Genomic DNA, 15523 nt, shown 5'->3' with positions numbered 1-15523 from the left:
CCTAGAATTATGGAGGAAAAAGCTGTCAGCGTCAGGTCTGAAGCTGACAGCTTTTTCTCCATTCAGATTGGTATTTAACACGTTTCAGAACAGGGAAATCCTCCCCGCTGTGAAACCTGTCATGGATGAAGCGCTGCCTGTTAATTACAGGCAGCGCTGCATCCGACTTTTGATTGGTAGTTATTAAGGGACAGGGAGGCTCCTCTCTTCCTCCTTCACACTAGCTTGGGCACAGGTTGGGGGCATGGCTTCGGTCGGCGGGGCGGGGCTTCTGCTTGGCGGGGAATGCCTCACCCGGAATAGGAGGTACCGCGCGTCACTGATAAGCAGCATAGTTAGCCTGCAATATAAGAGGAAGAGAGAAGGCAAGTTCTAACTTAAAATAGAAATTAGAGTATATTATTTGAGAAATAGTAGTGAAAAATATTGTTCAGTGGCTTGTCAATATATATGCATCTTGGTTAGGCACAATAGGGAGGGAGAGGTTTACAATAACAAATTAAAGTTTATTATCTGAGAGACAATAGCCACAATATTGTTCAGTGGCTGGACAGTTTGTAAGCAGCTTTGTTAGGCCACAGTGTAAAAGGGAAAGACGAGGCAGGTTTTATCTTGAAATAAACGTTAGAGGTTATTACCTGAGCGACAAGAACCACAAATATTTTTGAGTGCCAGAGCAATGGAATAGGCATGTACACACTGTTGTCCTACGTTCAGTATAGTACTGGTTAATGTTAAGTGCATTTATTTTTTACCTGTTTGGTTTTGGCACTAGTTGTGAAGTCTTCATTCTGACAAAAATATTAAGGTTTGCTCGAGAGATGCTACAAAAAATTAAAATATTTGCTATACTGAAACCTGATATGTATGTATGGAAGTGTCATAATAATATTGTTGGATATATTGTCACGGTCTGCGACCGGTCCACACAAAATGACAAAAGGTAGCGTGCAAAAAATGGTGTCTGGGGTGAAAACACAGGAAGTAGGTGTCTGTGCGTTAACAGGGACGCACTAGAGGCGCAAGTTCTAAGAAGGGCCAGGTGTTCGACAGAGCCTCTAATTGTGAGGATGATTGGCTGCTGGACACCTTCCAGGTTGCGGCCCTCTAGCATGCCCACACAGACATAAAGGTTAGTTGCAGCACCGAGGTGCTGGATGCATCAGCAGACAGCGTTAAAGCATATACACAGCCACACAAGTAGGCACAGGTGCCAGGACTCACTTGAAGAAGCTGATGATCAATCCAATGCAGGACGTACAGGATCTCGCTGTGAGGAAGAGGGAATCCAGACTCACAGGAAACAAGGTAGGTGGTGGGCAACCGCAGGGATTACAGAGGCAAGAGATAAACAGGGAGTCCGACTGGGTGTAAAGACACGTTGCTCGAACGGCACAGAACAAGTGAGCTGGACTTTTAATGGAGAGGTTCAGAGTGGATTGGCAGGAAGCCAAGGAGGTAAAACCCGGCGCCGGATCATCACACAGGGAAGTGTGACATATATAGATAAAACTGAGGTGCCACAACCTAATGAAAAATGAACACTATCCACAAAAGCAGTTGAGAGGTTTTTTTAGGTATCACTAAGATACTCCTTATATAAAAGAACAGAGTTAATCAAGTAACATTTTTTAAATAAACAGCTCATATAATCAATACACATTGAATAAATATTATGTTCCACATGATTATAAATCCATTCCCTGGTATACTTTATTCTGTAAAATAGATTTCAATTTCGTATATTCCTTGATTTATTGTTTATCTTGATGAATGAGGGGAATGTGAGAGGGGGGGCACCCAGAACGATAGGAGGGAGGAAGAACCCTGCCTGTCATCCATAGGAAGGGAACATAGTTCATGAATTTAAGACATCATTGCCGCATATCGAAAAAATTCTGGAATTCCTACTCATTGAAAATTAACATCCTTGTGTGGCTGGCTAATGGGATTTACAACAGATACATTCCATTCAGCACAATATAGTCAAATAATAGGGTTACAAGTCAACCATATAAGTTGCCAGCGGATATCCATAAGAGGCTCTGTATTTGAGGCCCCCCTGGTGGGAGGGCCTATGTCTGCTCGATATTTCAAGAGGCTTACCTGTGGTTCCTTAGGAAGTGTGAAAGTGAAACGCATCGAACTTCAAGTGGACTTTAATCAAAGATGAATTAAATCAAGGAAGATACCAAATTGAAGTCAATTTTACAAAACTAAGTATACCATGGCATGGACTTATAATCATGTGGAGCATAAAGATGTTTATTCAACATGTATTGATTTGATGAAATGTTCATTTTAATAATGTTATTTAATAAACTCTTTTCTTTTATATATTCAACATAAGGTTTCTCAGAGGGTTTCTCAGATATACCTTTAAAAACCTCAATTGCTTTTGTGGATATGTATGGAAGTGTGTTATGGCTCATTACAATATTTATGTTGCTTTCAGAGCCTAGATATTATAAAAGTAAACCAGCGTGGACATGGAAATATCTAGTAAACACACTATATAGTGGATGACAGCATAAACACTACTGATTGTGCACCACAGTAGCATGTAAAAGGTGACAACAATTACTTTCTGCTCCTATGATGGTACTTTGGGGCCGATCCCTTCTGGTATCCGCAAATAGGTGGCATACCTAGCTTCCTACCTCTGTGCCAGCAACCATGTGGCCTTGGGACATCCCTTCATCCTTCAAGAGAAAGACAAAGCCCACTTACTCGTAGCTTATGTTAACTGCTAGCTAGCTGTTTAACCCCCAGAACAACTTCAGGTCATTCATGCCCAAAAATCTTATATCCTGCTTCACAAATTCTACTTTCACTCTCCCACAAGTTCTATTTTGGTGAAAGAATAACTGGAGGCTCAACACAGGAACTGCAAGTGAACTTTTGTTAGCTTCATCATTACATATCTGAAAGGCAGCAGAGCAGCCTGCCGTCTCTATACCTGTAAACGTATTAGTTTTCAAGGTATGTTTTTAAGGCTTTATCACATTTTACAAAACACCTGTAAACATGGTGCTCCACATGCACCACACATGCCTGGTGGGTGTTTGGCTAGGAGTGGAGGCTTACATTGCTTCTGGGGTTAGGCCTTTTCAGAAGAGAAAAGCTGGCCATTCACATTGCTTTTTTTATCGAGCAATCACATTTGTAATTCAATTTTTTTGTCAAAATCGCAAATCTATCAAAGACATTTAATGTTGTTTTCATCTGCTAGAAAATAGAATCAAAATTACTTTAATCGCATGCAGTGGAAAGATCAGATTGCTTTTTGCAATAATTTTCACCCCATTTCGGTTCCTTTTTAATTCAGTCAACCTTTTTCTTCAATTTATTTTTTAATAGATCTTTGCTAAAGCTGTCATTTCAACTATTAATCAGAAATGTTGGTTCTAATTGACAGTGCTTCTCAAAGTATTGGTGGGTTTCATTTATGACAAATACCGTATTTTTCGCTCCATAAGACGCACTTTTCCCCCCCCCAAAAGTAGGGGGAAAATGTGCCTGCGTCGTATGGAGCTAATACCTATCGCCCGACGCCCGGGACATGCAGTTTCGGGTGCCGGGCGAGTAGTTTCTTTTTGTACATTCAGCCCTGCTCAGCACAGCTGAATGTACAGTGGGAGCCGCTGCTCCTTTAATACAAGGGATCTAGTTAAATCCCTTGTATTAAATCGAGCGGCGGCGATCGTGTCCGCCCCCCGCCATGGTTTTCGGGGTCCCCCGCTCCTCTGGGGGACCGTGACCCGTCACGGTCCCCCATAGGTGCTCACCATAGAGCCCCTTGAGCAGACGAAGAACGTCGTTCTTCGTCTGCTCTGTGCGATTACTGAGACAGCGCCACATGTCTCAGCGGTCACTAACTGCAGCTTCTGTGACAGAATTTCTGTCACAGAAGCCCTGCGCCCTATCGTCTGGAGCGTCTTATAGACCGCAAAATACGGTATATGGTATAGCATGATGGATAAATATCTGCTTGTATTTCTCAGCATTGAGAACACCATTGATCCTGACCAAATCTCAAACTCCATTTGCAGAAATGCAGCACCAGACTTTCAAAGAACCTTCATCAGGCTTCACTGTTGCCTGCAGACACTCATTATTGTACTACTTTCCAGCCTTTGGGCGAACAAATTGCCTCCTCCTACTACCAAATAATTATCATTTTGACTCATTGGTCCAGAGTACGTGTTACCATTTTTCTGCACCCCAGCTCCTGTGGTTTCCTGCAAAGCTGAGTCACTTAGCCTTGTTTCCACATCAGAGATATTGCTTTTTGGCCTCAATTCTTCCATGAAGACCACTTCTGGCCAGACTTGGGTCCCACTGGTTTCCGCCAGTTCAGTGCTGATAGCATTGCTGGACCTCTTCAGATGTCGAAGGAAAATTGCACAGTACTGTATATTGCAATCTATTCTCCTAATGTGCCATGCATTAGTAAAAAAAAGTTCATTAAATGGCAAAGTATATACCAATATATGTCACTTGCACACCAAAAGACACATTTGGTTAATACAAACTCAGTTTTGACTTAAAAATTGGGCAGTTGATGTAACTCAAGGATAATAGATCGCTTAGTTCCTGGCAATCAGATTTGATATTTGCAATTCCTGGTAACTTGTTAGCGGTTGAAATTAACTCAAAATTGCTACAAGTATGGTCAGTAAAGCAGTGATTCTTCAAGACACTATGCCAGCATGCTAGCACATTCTGCTTTAGTCACCACAGTAAAAAGCATGATGCTCAGCAACTGCTGGTGTGTACAAATGTCCACAGGAAATTAAAAAAAGAGTCTTCAGGGATGTGCACAGTGGAGGAAGAGAAAACATGAACAGAGAAAGGGGAAAACTGTTTTACTTACATAAACATATGGAGTCTATTTATAAACTATTTGCAGAGCCATTCACCCTGCAAAACTGTTTCAGGTTGAATGTAATATAATGTAAATCCACATTATGGCCACTAGACTGAGCTGAGGAGCATAGGAAATCATTTATTTTCGATGCTCCTCAGCTCTATCTGGTGGCCATAATGCAGTATTAATTTACATTCAACCAATATACTAAGAACAATTTATTTTGCCTCTATTGGCACAAAATGAATGTTCCCAGAGAGGGTGAGTGGCTCCAGGAATTGTTTATCAATAGACCCCTAAGTATTTTTTGTGAGCATCTAGTTCTAGTTTAAGCTAAAAAAAAATGACAGCTAGCTTTGAGAAGCCAGGAGATGTCATAACTTATTGATAGCTAATGCTGCCAGTTGATTGGTAATAGAGATACAAAATATTTGGTAATAGAAATAGTGTTAAAAAGTACTGCAAATGTGCTGGTGTGTAAATATAATTACAAGAGCAAGCAATGGTAGTAGTGATGTAAGCTTTGGGTAAAACTGCTATGTAGACTGAATGAGAATGATGAGAATTAAAAGGGGAAAAGGTTAAAGGATAATGGGGAAACCTCACTGCATGATTGCTAATACTGTGAGCTTTGAGCGTGTAGAATTATTTATGAAGCAAGCAGTGGGTCCAGATAGCCTGGGCAACCACAGATAGCCCTGTGTTGCTGCAATGCTTTTTTAGATTATTATGCAATGGGGTTGATTTACTAAAATAGTAGAAACACGATTTTTTATTTCACATGAATGAATGATTAAAGTAAATAGTCTGAACTCCTTTAATAAATCAATTCCAATGCCTTCTGTATTGCTGCAGACAGGGCTGAAGCTAGGAGGGGGCAGGGTGGGCGTGTTCCCCCGGGCCCCACATCAGCAGGGGCGCCGCTGACAGGGCCAATAGTCAATTTAGTGGGGGGGGAACAATTATAATATTACTTTTTACTGACCTGGGGTGGACGGTACCCCTCTCCCTCCCTCCTGCAGGCACTGCCAGGGCACCGTGGAAGGGGAGCCTAGGAGGTCGGATAGAGACTCAGCCAGGAATGAGAGTATACAACAGGAGGACGACAGGAGGCAAGCTGTCAGCACTATATATTCTGGCCAGGAGCAGCGTTGGGAGGGATTCTTCTTCATGTCTCAGCCTCCTCCTCTCTTCCTTCCCTGGCAGCTTATAGTGAACTATGAACGGGCTGAATAGCAATGCTGTGTGTGTATTGTGTGTACTGTATTGTGCATACTGTGTGTGTGTATTGTGTGTACTGTCTGTGTACTGTATGTGTATTGTGCGTACTGTGTGTGTATTGTGCGTGCTGTGTGTTTATGTGTTGTGTGTGTGTGTTGTGTGTGCATTAGGCCTCATTCACACTGGGTGCACATGTCCATGCGACGTGCACACCTGTAAACAGCCGATCCTGGAAGGGAGAGGTGCTGCATGTGATTGCACACAGCAGCCTGTTCTCCTCTATGGGAGAACATAGCTGTACGGTGTCTTCCGTGTCTGATGGATCCTGCCTGCGTCCAAGTGCAGACATGCGTACTCGCACGGATGTGCAGTCCGGGTGTCCATATGACACCGTACAGCCACGTCCTCCCATAGGGAAGAACAGGCTGGTGCGCGCAATCACACGCAGCACCTGTCCCTCCCCGGATTTGCTGTTTACAGGCATGTGCGCCGCATGGATGTGTACGCCCAGTGTAAATGAGGCCTTATGTGATATTTGCTGTGTGTGTATATTATGTGTTGCGGTGGATCAGGAGGGGCCCCGTCACCGTTTGCATGGAGAACTTGTCTTTTTTCCCCGGTGACAGAATGTCTAGCTTCGACTTTGGCTGCAGAACAAACAGGACAGGAAGGATACAGAGGATGCAGAGAGGGCTACAAGTCACCAAGGAGGAACCTAGCAGATATTGTCCCAAAGTAAAAAAAATTGCAGAAGGTGTGGTGGTAAATGGAATGCATTCTTATGAATAATTTGTGAGCATCCATCTCAGGTAAATCTACATGATACAATCTAGACCTTGATGAAATAACCTGTTTATCTCTCTTTGTTATACAGGTTTTTGGAAACTGTAGTCTATTTTTTTGTGAAGCCAAAACTTGGGGAAAAAGAGGTGTCGCCAAATGCGTTCTTCAGCATCTGGCACGAATTTAGCACAGACTTTAAAGATTTATGGAAGAAAGAAAATAAGCTAATTTTACAAGAAAGGTAGGTGATATACAAACGGTTTCAGCTAAATTCATATACGGTAGGTTTGTCTATGGCAGCACCATCTAAAGAACATGAATATTTTTGAACTGCATTTAGAAGCTTTTAACTGCAGACAATGCACAAGAAATAAAAGCCAGTTGTTTCGTGTGGGATTATTTGCAGATTACTTTACGAATGGCCAAGTTCTTTGTGATTGTATCTGCATTTTAGAGAATAACTGAGTTCTGTCACTGCTTCTAAAAGCTCCTATTGCTTTTTAATTTTATAAATACATATACTGTAGATGTATATAAACACACATGAATGTAAATATAACTTGTAAACTATTACAAAAGTCTGAAATATGCATATATAACAAACACTACGTGTGTGAACCCTAGGTGTTGTATGCACATACTTAGGAATATTCTCCATTCACTTTGTGTGCATCATTATTGAGGTTTTGAACATGCTTCAAGTTTTCAATATGTATCCTGAATATCAATTACTAAATAATTTATTATGCCCAATTATTGAACTGTTTCTTTTGGGATCAGCTGTGGGAGATATGCCTATTAAAGTTCTGACTGTCCGATACTGGTTTTGTTAATTTCCCTAAACATTAAAGCCCATTTCCACCTTTCCAGAGGTATTTTTTTTAAAACATATGCCAGCAATGTACACCAACTGTACATGAAGAAGGCATATGCAGTTGATATATATGAAAACAGAAACTTACATTTCCACTTCATATCTGCATGGAAATTTCTGCCTCTGTGCTGTGCAAGCAATGTGAAAATATCGAACCTCATCTATACTATAGACACTAGCCCTGTTATAAAGAACTTTATTAAGTTTATCTGTAATAGTTACAACAAAATGTGATGTTTGTGCTATACAGGTTGAAGGAAGCTGAACAGGTATATAAGCAAAAAAAGGAAAAGTCATCAATCACTGTAAAGCCAAAGCATGAATCTGGAATTGTAAGTATTTGTATGAAGCACATGTATTGATCTGTCAAGTGTGTCATATAAGAGAACTGGTTATGGTTTTATTATACTAATGTTTTATTGAGGCGGAGCGCACCTTTATCACAGCTTTAGAGAGAGGAGCTAAACATCATTAAAAATTAACATTAACAATCTGTGATATTACTGTTGAGGGTCTTATTTTACTTTCTTTGTATGTGTTGTATGTATGTTATGGTACAAAAGAGTGTAAAAAGGTAACATTGTACAGGTAGGTAGCAAGAGGTAGCATTGTACAAGTGAACTTGCCAGTCAATGCCAGCACTATCACATGTAGTATAGTCGCATACAAATATGTGTAGGGTGTTACTTGCAGGTTGGATGAATACAGAAAGTACTATTAGTATCCAAAATAGTTATATTACATTAAAAAAAAAAAAATCACATAATTGATTCCCTACACTGTTCTGTGTCAGCTGTCAATGAGTATAGTGTAGTGATAAAGATCAGTTTAGCATTTTTTTCATTGCAAAGAATGTATGTAAAAGTACTAATTGCTTACATTTAGTCCCAACAAAACGACCCATTTTAAAATGGTATTATCTGCCTTCATATGAAGATAAAAGTTCTCCTTTAAGATCAGATAAACCCAGGGAAAAAGTTGTCATAACTTTTCTGGTTAGCTCTCAGTATCACAGCACCTGGAGGAAATACTCTGAATCAGACAAAATCTGGTGCAGTTGCCCATGGCAACCAATCAGTGTCTATCTTTCTTTTTTAAAGCTTAATTGAATAAACTGAACACAGAACTAAGAAGTTACTATGAGCCACTGCTCCAGATTCTGTCTGCTCCAGTTTTGATAAATTACCCCATCAGTGTTTAAAGAAGAAGTCTCACCTCGTATTATTTTTCATAGCTCAGTCACCTATCTCCCACACTATATTTTGTTTTTATCCCATGCTTCTGTGTGAAGTAGAAACTGAGATACAGACTTTGAGAGTTCACTCCTCTTGATTGCAGACCACAATCTGCAAAGGAAATGGACTCTTGATTGACAGCTCTTATCTCACTTTGCAGACGGAAGTGATTTCACAAGAATACAAAGGGAGGGGGCACGCCCTCAAAAGGAATCAGTACAGGCACTAGAACTGGAAGGGAAGCCTTGTTTTGTGTTGGGAATTTGCAAAGAAGACAGTGAGGTAAAAACTGTCAATCAAGAGGCAATCCCCTTTGCAGACCACGGTTAGGAATAAAGAGGAATAAATTGTCAAAAGTCTGTATCTCAGTTTCTACTGCAGATAGCATGGGATAAAAAAACATATTCTGGAGGAGTTAGGTGACTGAACTGTGAAACATAATACAAGGTAAGACTTCTTTTTAAATTGAATTAATAACCAGTGCATTATTGCAGACTTACAACCAGAGGTGGCATTAATGAATCTGAAAAATTGGGATTGCAGTCCCCTGACACAGCGCTACCACGAGGGTAAGGTTGATTGGGTGTGGGTTTTTTCGCGCTAGGTGTGCAGCTTCTAGGAATGCGGAACAGGGTGTCCGACGTTTGTCAAGGAGAACAAAAAATGGGGATAGAAGCGCTACTACCATAAGGAATTGGATTTATGCAAAAATTGAAAAACTTACCAAAAAGTAGTAGCTGATGCGATATCATTGACGAGGGGTGAATAGATGGGGAACCTCCACTGGTGGGGGATTATGAACATTCAGTTGTGCTTGTGGGAAGGTCAGGGGAAATTGAGGGTTTGGGGGGTGGTGGGAGCCTGGGTCCGATTAGTGCATGGGAGGGGGTGACAGGCACGGGTGGGCATGGGCTATTGGATGATGTTGGGACTGAGGGGGGTAAGGTGCTGCTGGTGTGCACTGTGTTGCTGCTTGGGAATGATGGGTCTGGCGACTGGAAGTGTCAGGTCAGTGTGGGCATATGTACTGGGCGGATCGGGTTTGGGGGGGGAAGAGACTGGGACGGAGCCCGAGGTGTCCAGCAAAGGATCACTGATGGGAGTGTTGAGACTCCAGCGCTCGAGGGCGCGAGCAAGCCAGCCCGAGACAATGAGCGGTGTGTCAGGGGGAGAGAGGACGGCTGGAGGCGGGTGGGCACAGAAAGCAGAGAAGGCTGTGATAGGCGGTTGCCAGGAGATAGATGCTGCAGGCGGCAGAGTCAGTGGGAGTGATGTGACTTCAGCGCTCGAGGGTGCGAGCAGGGGCGTCCGGGGCGACGAGCGCTGAGTCTCGGGGAGAAGGCAAGTGTGGGCAGGTGAACATTGTTGCGGCTACGCGTTTCGAAGAGCCAGGTCTTCTTTTTCAAGCCGTCCGGCTTGAAAAAGCGTAGACCTGGCTCTACGCGTTTCGAAGAGCCAGGTCTGCTTCTCTGTTTTCAAATCTTAACAAACTGAAGAAAGAAGCGGATTGGTTGCCCTGCAGTTGGCAACTGCTCCAGACTTTGTCTGCTCCAGTTTTGATAAATTCCCCTGAGTCTTTGTACTTGTTCATTTGTTTTATTTGTGTACGAATGGGGTAAATATTATTCTTACCATATACATCACTGGGCTGTATTATATAGGCTAGGTAGTAGTTCACATTGTGAAACACATTAGTGACAAAAGGTGTGATGGAAGCATATTAAAAAAGACAGAAGTGAGGGCGCAAAGCTAAGGAGGGTTATCTAGCTTCAGCCCAGCTAGATAACCCTCCTTAGCTTTGCGCCCTCACTGTCTTTTTTGGTTTTCACTAGCACAGGCACTCCTGTCTTCCAGGGCTGCAGGCTAGTTAGGGACACATACTTCCCAGGCCCTATCCGAGAGCGCTGTTCGTACCTTCCTGGTGTGCTTTTTATGGAAGCAGATTACCCAGTCCCAGCTGTGAGATGGACATTTTTTTTCCAATAAAGCAATGCATGAAGCAAAGCATGAAGCACTAAGGACAGATTCCATAACAACCAATCAGGAATGGATTTACCTTGTACTGGTCTGAATGGTAAATTCCTACACTTTGTATTTATTTTATTTCAATTTTACCACTGTTTATTGTTGAAACATGAAATGTTTAAAACCTTCCACAAATGGGTGCCGGACTGTTCTATTACCCCAATGGAAGTCCAATTTCTGGAAAGAATTTATTGATGACCAAGACTAGGTGATTGGTGTTTTATTAATTTATTAAAAGATCTTTGATGCAGGGATGCTGCACAACTTTGGTTTCCTTGGCATAAAGCTGGATTGGGAAAAACAAAGGCTGTTGAGCAGCTCACTCCAGTGCAATGTGTTTATGAAAATATTATTGTTATAAATGCTTTTGATAAAAGTCTTTATATATTAATTTTGACACTTACACTTGTCATTAGATCTAAATGCCCTTTCCCTTTTTTATCAGATTTCCAGTGGATATACAATAATATCATAGAAATGTAAAACATCCCAGTGCAGATTCAGTGAAGCAAATATTTTATTTCTACAAAGATTGTTACAAAATATAGGTATTTATTCAGTGTTAGTACACTTAATAATATATCACTTTCATTTTCTCATTTCTAGAAAGCAAAGCTGAGCCTACGCACGTGATCTTGCCACAAAAAAAGCATACACACGTGGAACTGGAAGGAAGATGAATGTTGAGTTATATATTTTTTAGTACATATAAGGACATAACATTGGTACATGAACAAAACAACAGGATCAGTATACACGTTACTTTTTTTTCCCAGACAAAACTAAATACAGACAAGATTGCATTGAGAAAAATGACTTCTGAGCTTCAGAACACAAGCAGAAAGTTGTCTTCAATTATCTGTTTTAAATGCCCATAATAAAATATTTCAAAAGTATTACTGTGTGATGAAGTCCTAACATGTTCATCTTGTCATTTTAATCCTCTTTAAGTTGCGATTACTTTGTTAATTACCAGTCTTAGTTTAATATTAGATCAACCATTTTTCTATGTTCAGTTTGTTTCTAGGTTATTAATGTATATAATAAATTGATAATAAATTTAAATATGTGTATGATTGTTCTGTTCTAGTAGGAGTGACAATTGTTTTTCTGTTTAGCTTGGCATTTTCAGAGTTTACACTTTTGAAAATTATATTTGAAAATACGTGTTGTTTTGAGCATTATTAGCAATAATAATGTGGTTCTGTGGTGAAAAATAACCAAGACTGTTTGTTTGCAATGTTGGTTGCAAAAATTACATCTGGTCTGCAGCAAATTCTTAACCTGTACTCTAGAGTGGGGTTCCCGCCAGTACTGTCTCTACCTTTACATTGTGACCCTGTGTGAGGCTGAGGAACTGATTTTCTTCTCAAGCAGAGACAGTCACTCACTGTTTATACAGATCTTTTCATAAAGACAGAAGCCAGCTGACTTTAATCCAGCAGAGAGTTAAGTATCCGTGGAGTCTAGGTGCTATGTTTTAAATGGCAGCACCAGGGAGAAATAGCAGACTTAAATCTGCTTTATGCTAGAAAATGTCTGATTCTGTTTGCGATATTCTTTTAATTTTACAAGTAGTATAAATACACACATTTGTCTTCTTCATTTAGGCTGGGAAAGGGCGGTGCAACAGTGTGAGGCTGTACAGCTTTATTACTTTGCACACTGGTGTCAATGCTTCCAGGACTGAAAAGCACAGTAGTGACTTTATCAATGTGCTAATACTCCTCCATTGTCATCATGGGGGGAGGACAAGTAATTAAGAAAGAAGAGCATAAGCAGCCATCCTTTCCTAAAAGTACCAGGTCAGATGGGTGCAAACAATTACCCAGATCTCAGGGGGAAGAATTTAGTTCTGAGTAAATGGAGGACACCTGCAGATACAGTATAACAGTGATGTATGGTATGTGGGGGATATTTTTAAGATTCTAAGGGGGGTTATTCACAAAAGAGCTGAAGGATTAAGCTGAGGTCCAGCTGAACCAAAGGGCTGCTGTACGGGTTATTCACAATAGCCCGTACAGCAGCCGAATTCACAGACAAAGCGGGGAGAATGGTCTGCCCGCAAAATTTTTAATCTTACAAGATACCCATTTTTATCTTTGCATAGGGACAAGGTGGGGTTTAGGCCTAGGACTTTTTGTTGTTAAACAAGGCAGTGCCAACTTTGCATTGTTATCACTGCCCATGATTGTTTCACCAGGGCAGGGAGGGCCTTACAAGGGGAAAAAAAAAAGGTAAAATTATCTAAAAAAATTTATTTAAAAAAACAAAATCTGTCAAAAAAAATAGGCCTGTCTAATCTTGTTTTCCAATAAATGGAATTTTGTAAATATAATGGCAGCTATGGCAATAGGGGAGGATACATATATGATGCTTTGGTGCTGTGTCATCAACAAGTGTTAAAGCCAAAGCCCCATTGTTAAAGGGTCACCAGCCTATGGTCTTAGGTTTTCCCCCGGTAGCTATTCTTACAACCACCACCAGGGAATGCAGCAAGGAGTTTGAACTGTCTCCTCAGAGTAGGTAATTTTGGGCTCTCCCCAGGATAGTGGCAGAAAATACTCCAGACTTTTTCCCTTGTATTAGGCAGGTAAAACATTACTATTGAAGCCTCCCAAAAATTAGTCCTTACTGCCAACAACCCAACACTACTCCTCTTTCTCAAATTCCTCCTTTGCCTTATGGCATTCCAAATGTTGGAGGGCAGGAATGGTCTTCTGTGTAAAATAATAGCGCTGGCTTAATCTTCTTAAACATAATGGCAGCTGGGTACATGCCACTGTGGAGTAGCACAGCTCACATTAGCAGTCCCCCCAAAAATTGTTACAATGCACCCTTGAGGAGGAGGAGGAGGGATTAGGGAGCATTAGGAGTCCAAGCAAAATAGCAGATATGCACCCTTGGGGGGAGGAAAAAGGCGTATTAGCAGGCCAAAAAATGGCTGCTAAGCGCCCTTGGGGAGGAGGCATGGAGAGCTGAAGAGAATACAGCTTCAGCTTATCTACTAAGCTCAATGTACATTCACTTTTTTTCACTGTGTTGAGTGAACAGTTTAGTAAAGTAGCCTTAATGTGTTTAGCAGGGGAACATTTTTATTTTTTTAGCAGGTCTTTTCAGTCTTCACCATACACTGATTTTAATTAATGCTGCTGCTTCTGCAGAACTGCAAAGAAATACTATAGTCATATATTTTTTTTTTTAAATTAAGAATGATTTGTGCAAGATTATAATTACTCATATACAAGAGTTTTCGATCACCCTCAGGAATTTGCTTATTTTATCTAAAATATACATCACTATTTATGTTGGACACGACTAACCTTTGAGATACATGCAGTACTAGTATAGTTCAGTTAAATCAGCAGATACATATCGCTAATTTTCTACCTATTATCATTGTGGTTGGCTCCCATCTGCTTTTTTCTACTAGAATGCTGCTGCATGATTATTTTAAAACCACCCAGGTCCCTCAACGGGTTGACCCTTTGTTTGTATACCTTACATCCAATAGGGCATATTACATTTAGCTGCCAGTTAAATAATATACTGCTTGTAAACATAAGAAACCTAAAGAATTATAGACATTTTAATTAAGTATATATGTAAACTCTTTATAAACATTTTGATGATACATAAATTTAAGCTCATTATATATTAGGGTCAAGTCACTAAAATTCAGTGCAATTCATTAAAAAAAAAAAAAATGTTGGTTTTTGATAAAGTAAGGAAGGATCAGGACTTCTGTCATGTGTTTACTGTCTAGGGCTCTGTTAAAGAGATTAGATAACCATGAAAACTAGGCAGGAGTTCAAACTAGGGATGCACTGATACCGATACTAGTATCGGTGCCAATACCGGAACCACTATCAGGAAGCCGGGCAGCGGGTCATCGCTAGGGATGTAACTACTATGGAAATGTAAACAGTTGGACGAAGCTAGTGATGAATGCTAGCTTCGCCCAATTGTTTATATTTTACCGCCATCTGTCAGAATGCCATTCTGCGACAGGAGTTAAGTCACGAGCAGACGGGCTGGCGGGCATCGGGTTTTTTGAAATTTTTTCTTTTTATTTCGCAAAGTCGTGGTCGTCGTGGACAATGCCAGACGGCATGATTGACTTGAGGATTATGTTGGTGGATCCATTTGTTTTGTTTTTTTAAATAATAGAGTTGTCAAAAAACATATCTTTTGGGGTTTTTTCTTAATTAAATAATTTTTTCAAAAGTGTGGCGTCTTTTTTACAATTTGAATTTAACCCTTTAGTGAATAGTACCCCATAATAATTCACAAGGGGGGGCCGCACCTGGGTGCCCCTTTATTAAATGGGTACCCCGATGTGAAAAAGCCCCAATGCCCGCACCCCCACAACCAACGCCCCAGGTCCTGTGGGGAAGAGGCCCTTGTCCCCATCTGCTCGGGGACAAGGTGCTTTTCCAGGGGTGACCCTGGAAAAGCACCCTCCCAGTGCCGATGGCATGTGGCCTGGTATGGCAGGGAGGGGTGGGGCGGGCG

General features: G+C 41.0%; 2 protein-coding genes across 2 annotated transcripts in view; one reads left to right on the top strand and one right to left on the bottom strand.

The window, feature by feature from the left end:
* The window catches only part of FMN2 (formin 2), a 65282-nt gene extending 53569 nt beyond the window's left edge, over positions 1 to 11713 (top strand). Inside the window, exons 14-16 of the mRNA XM_018557712.1 lie at positions 6966 to 7115; positions 7999 to 8080; positions 11615 to 11713. Coding sequence (XP_018413214.1) covers positions 6966 to 7115; positions 7999 to 8080; positions 11615 to 11641 — 259 coding nt within the window. The 3' untranslated portion in view covers positions 11642 to 11713. The remainder of the gene's footprint in view (positions 1 to 6965; positions 7116 to 7998; positions 8081 to 11614) is intronic.
* Positions 8946 to 15523, bottom strand: part of KMO (kynurenine 3-monooxygenase) — an 83785-nt gene continuing 77207 nt past the window's right edge. The window contains exons 16-17 of the mRNA XM_018557711.1: positions 13574 to 13579; positions 8946 to 8958 (exon numbers count right to left, since the gene is read on the bottom strand). The gene's annotated coding sequence lies outside the window, so the exon portion shown is untranslated. The remainder of the gene's footprint in view (positions 8959 to 13573; positions 13580 to 15523) is intronic.

Source organism: Nanorana parkeri, unplaced genomic scaffold (assembly GCF_000935625.1).
Source record: "Nanorana parkeri isolate BGI_ZX_2015 unplaced genomic scaffold, ASM93562v1 scaffold296, whole genome shotgun sequence".
NCBI classification, from domain to species: Eukaryota; Metazoa; Chordata; class Amphibia; order Anura; family Dicroglossidae; genus Nanorana; species Nanorana parkeri.
The sequence above is the reverse complement of the archived record's forward strand: the minus strand, read 5'-3'. Positions and strand labels throughout refer to the sequence as shown.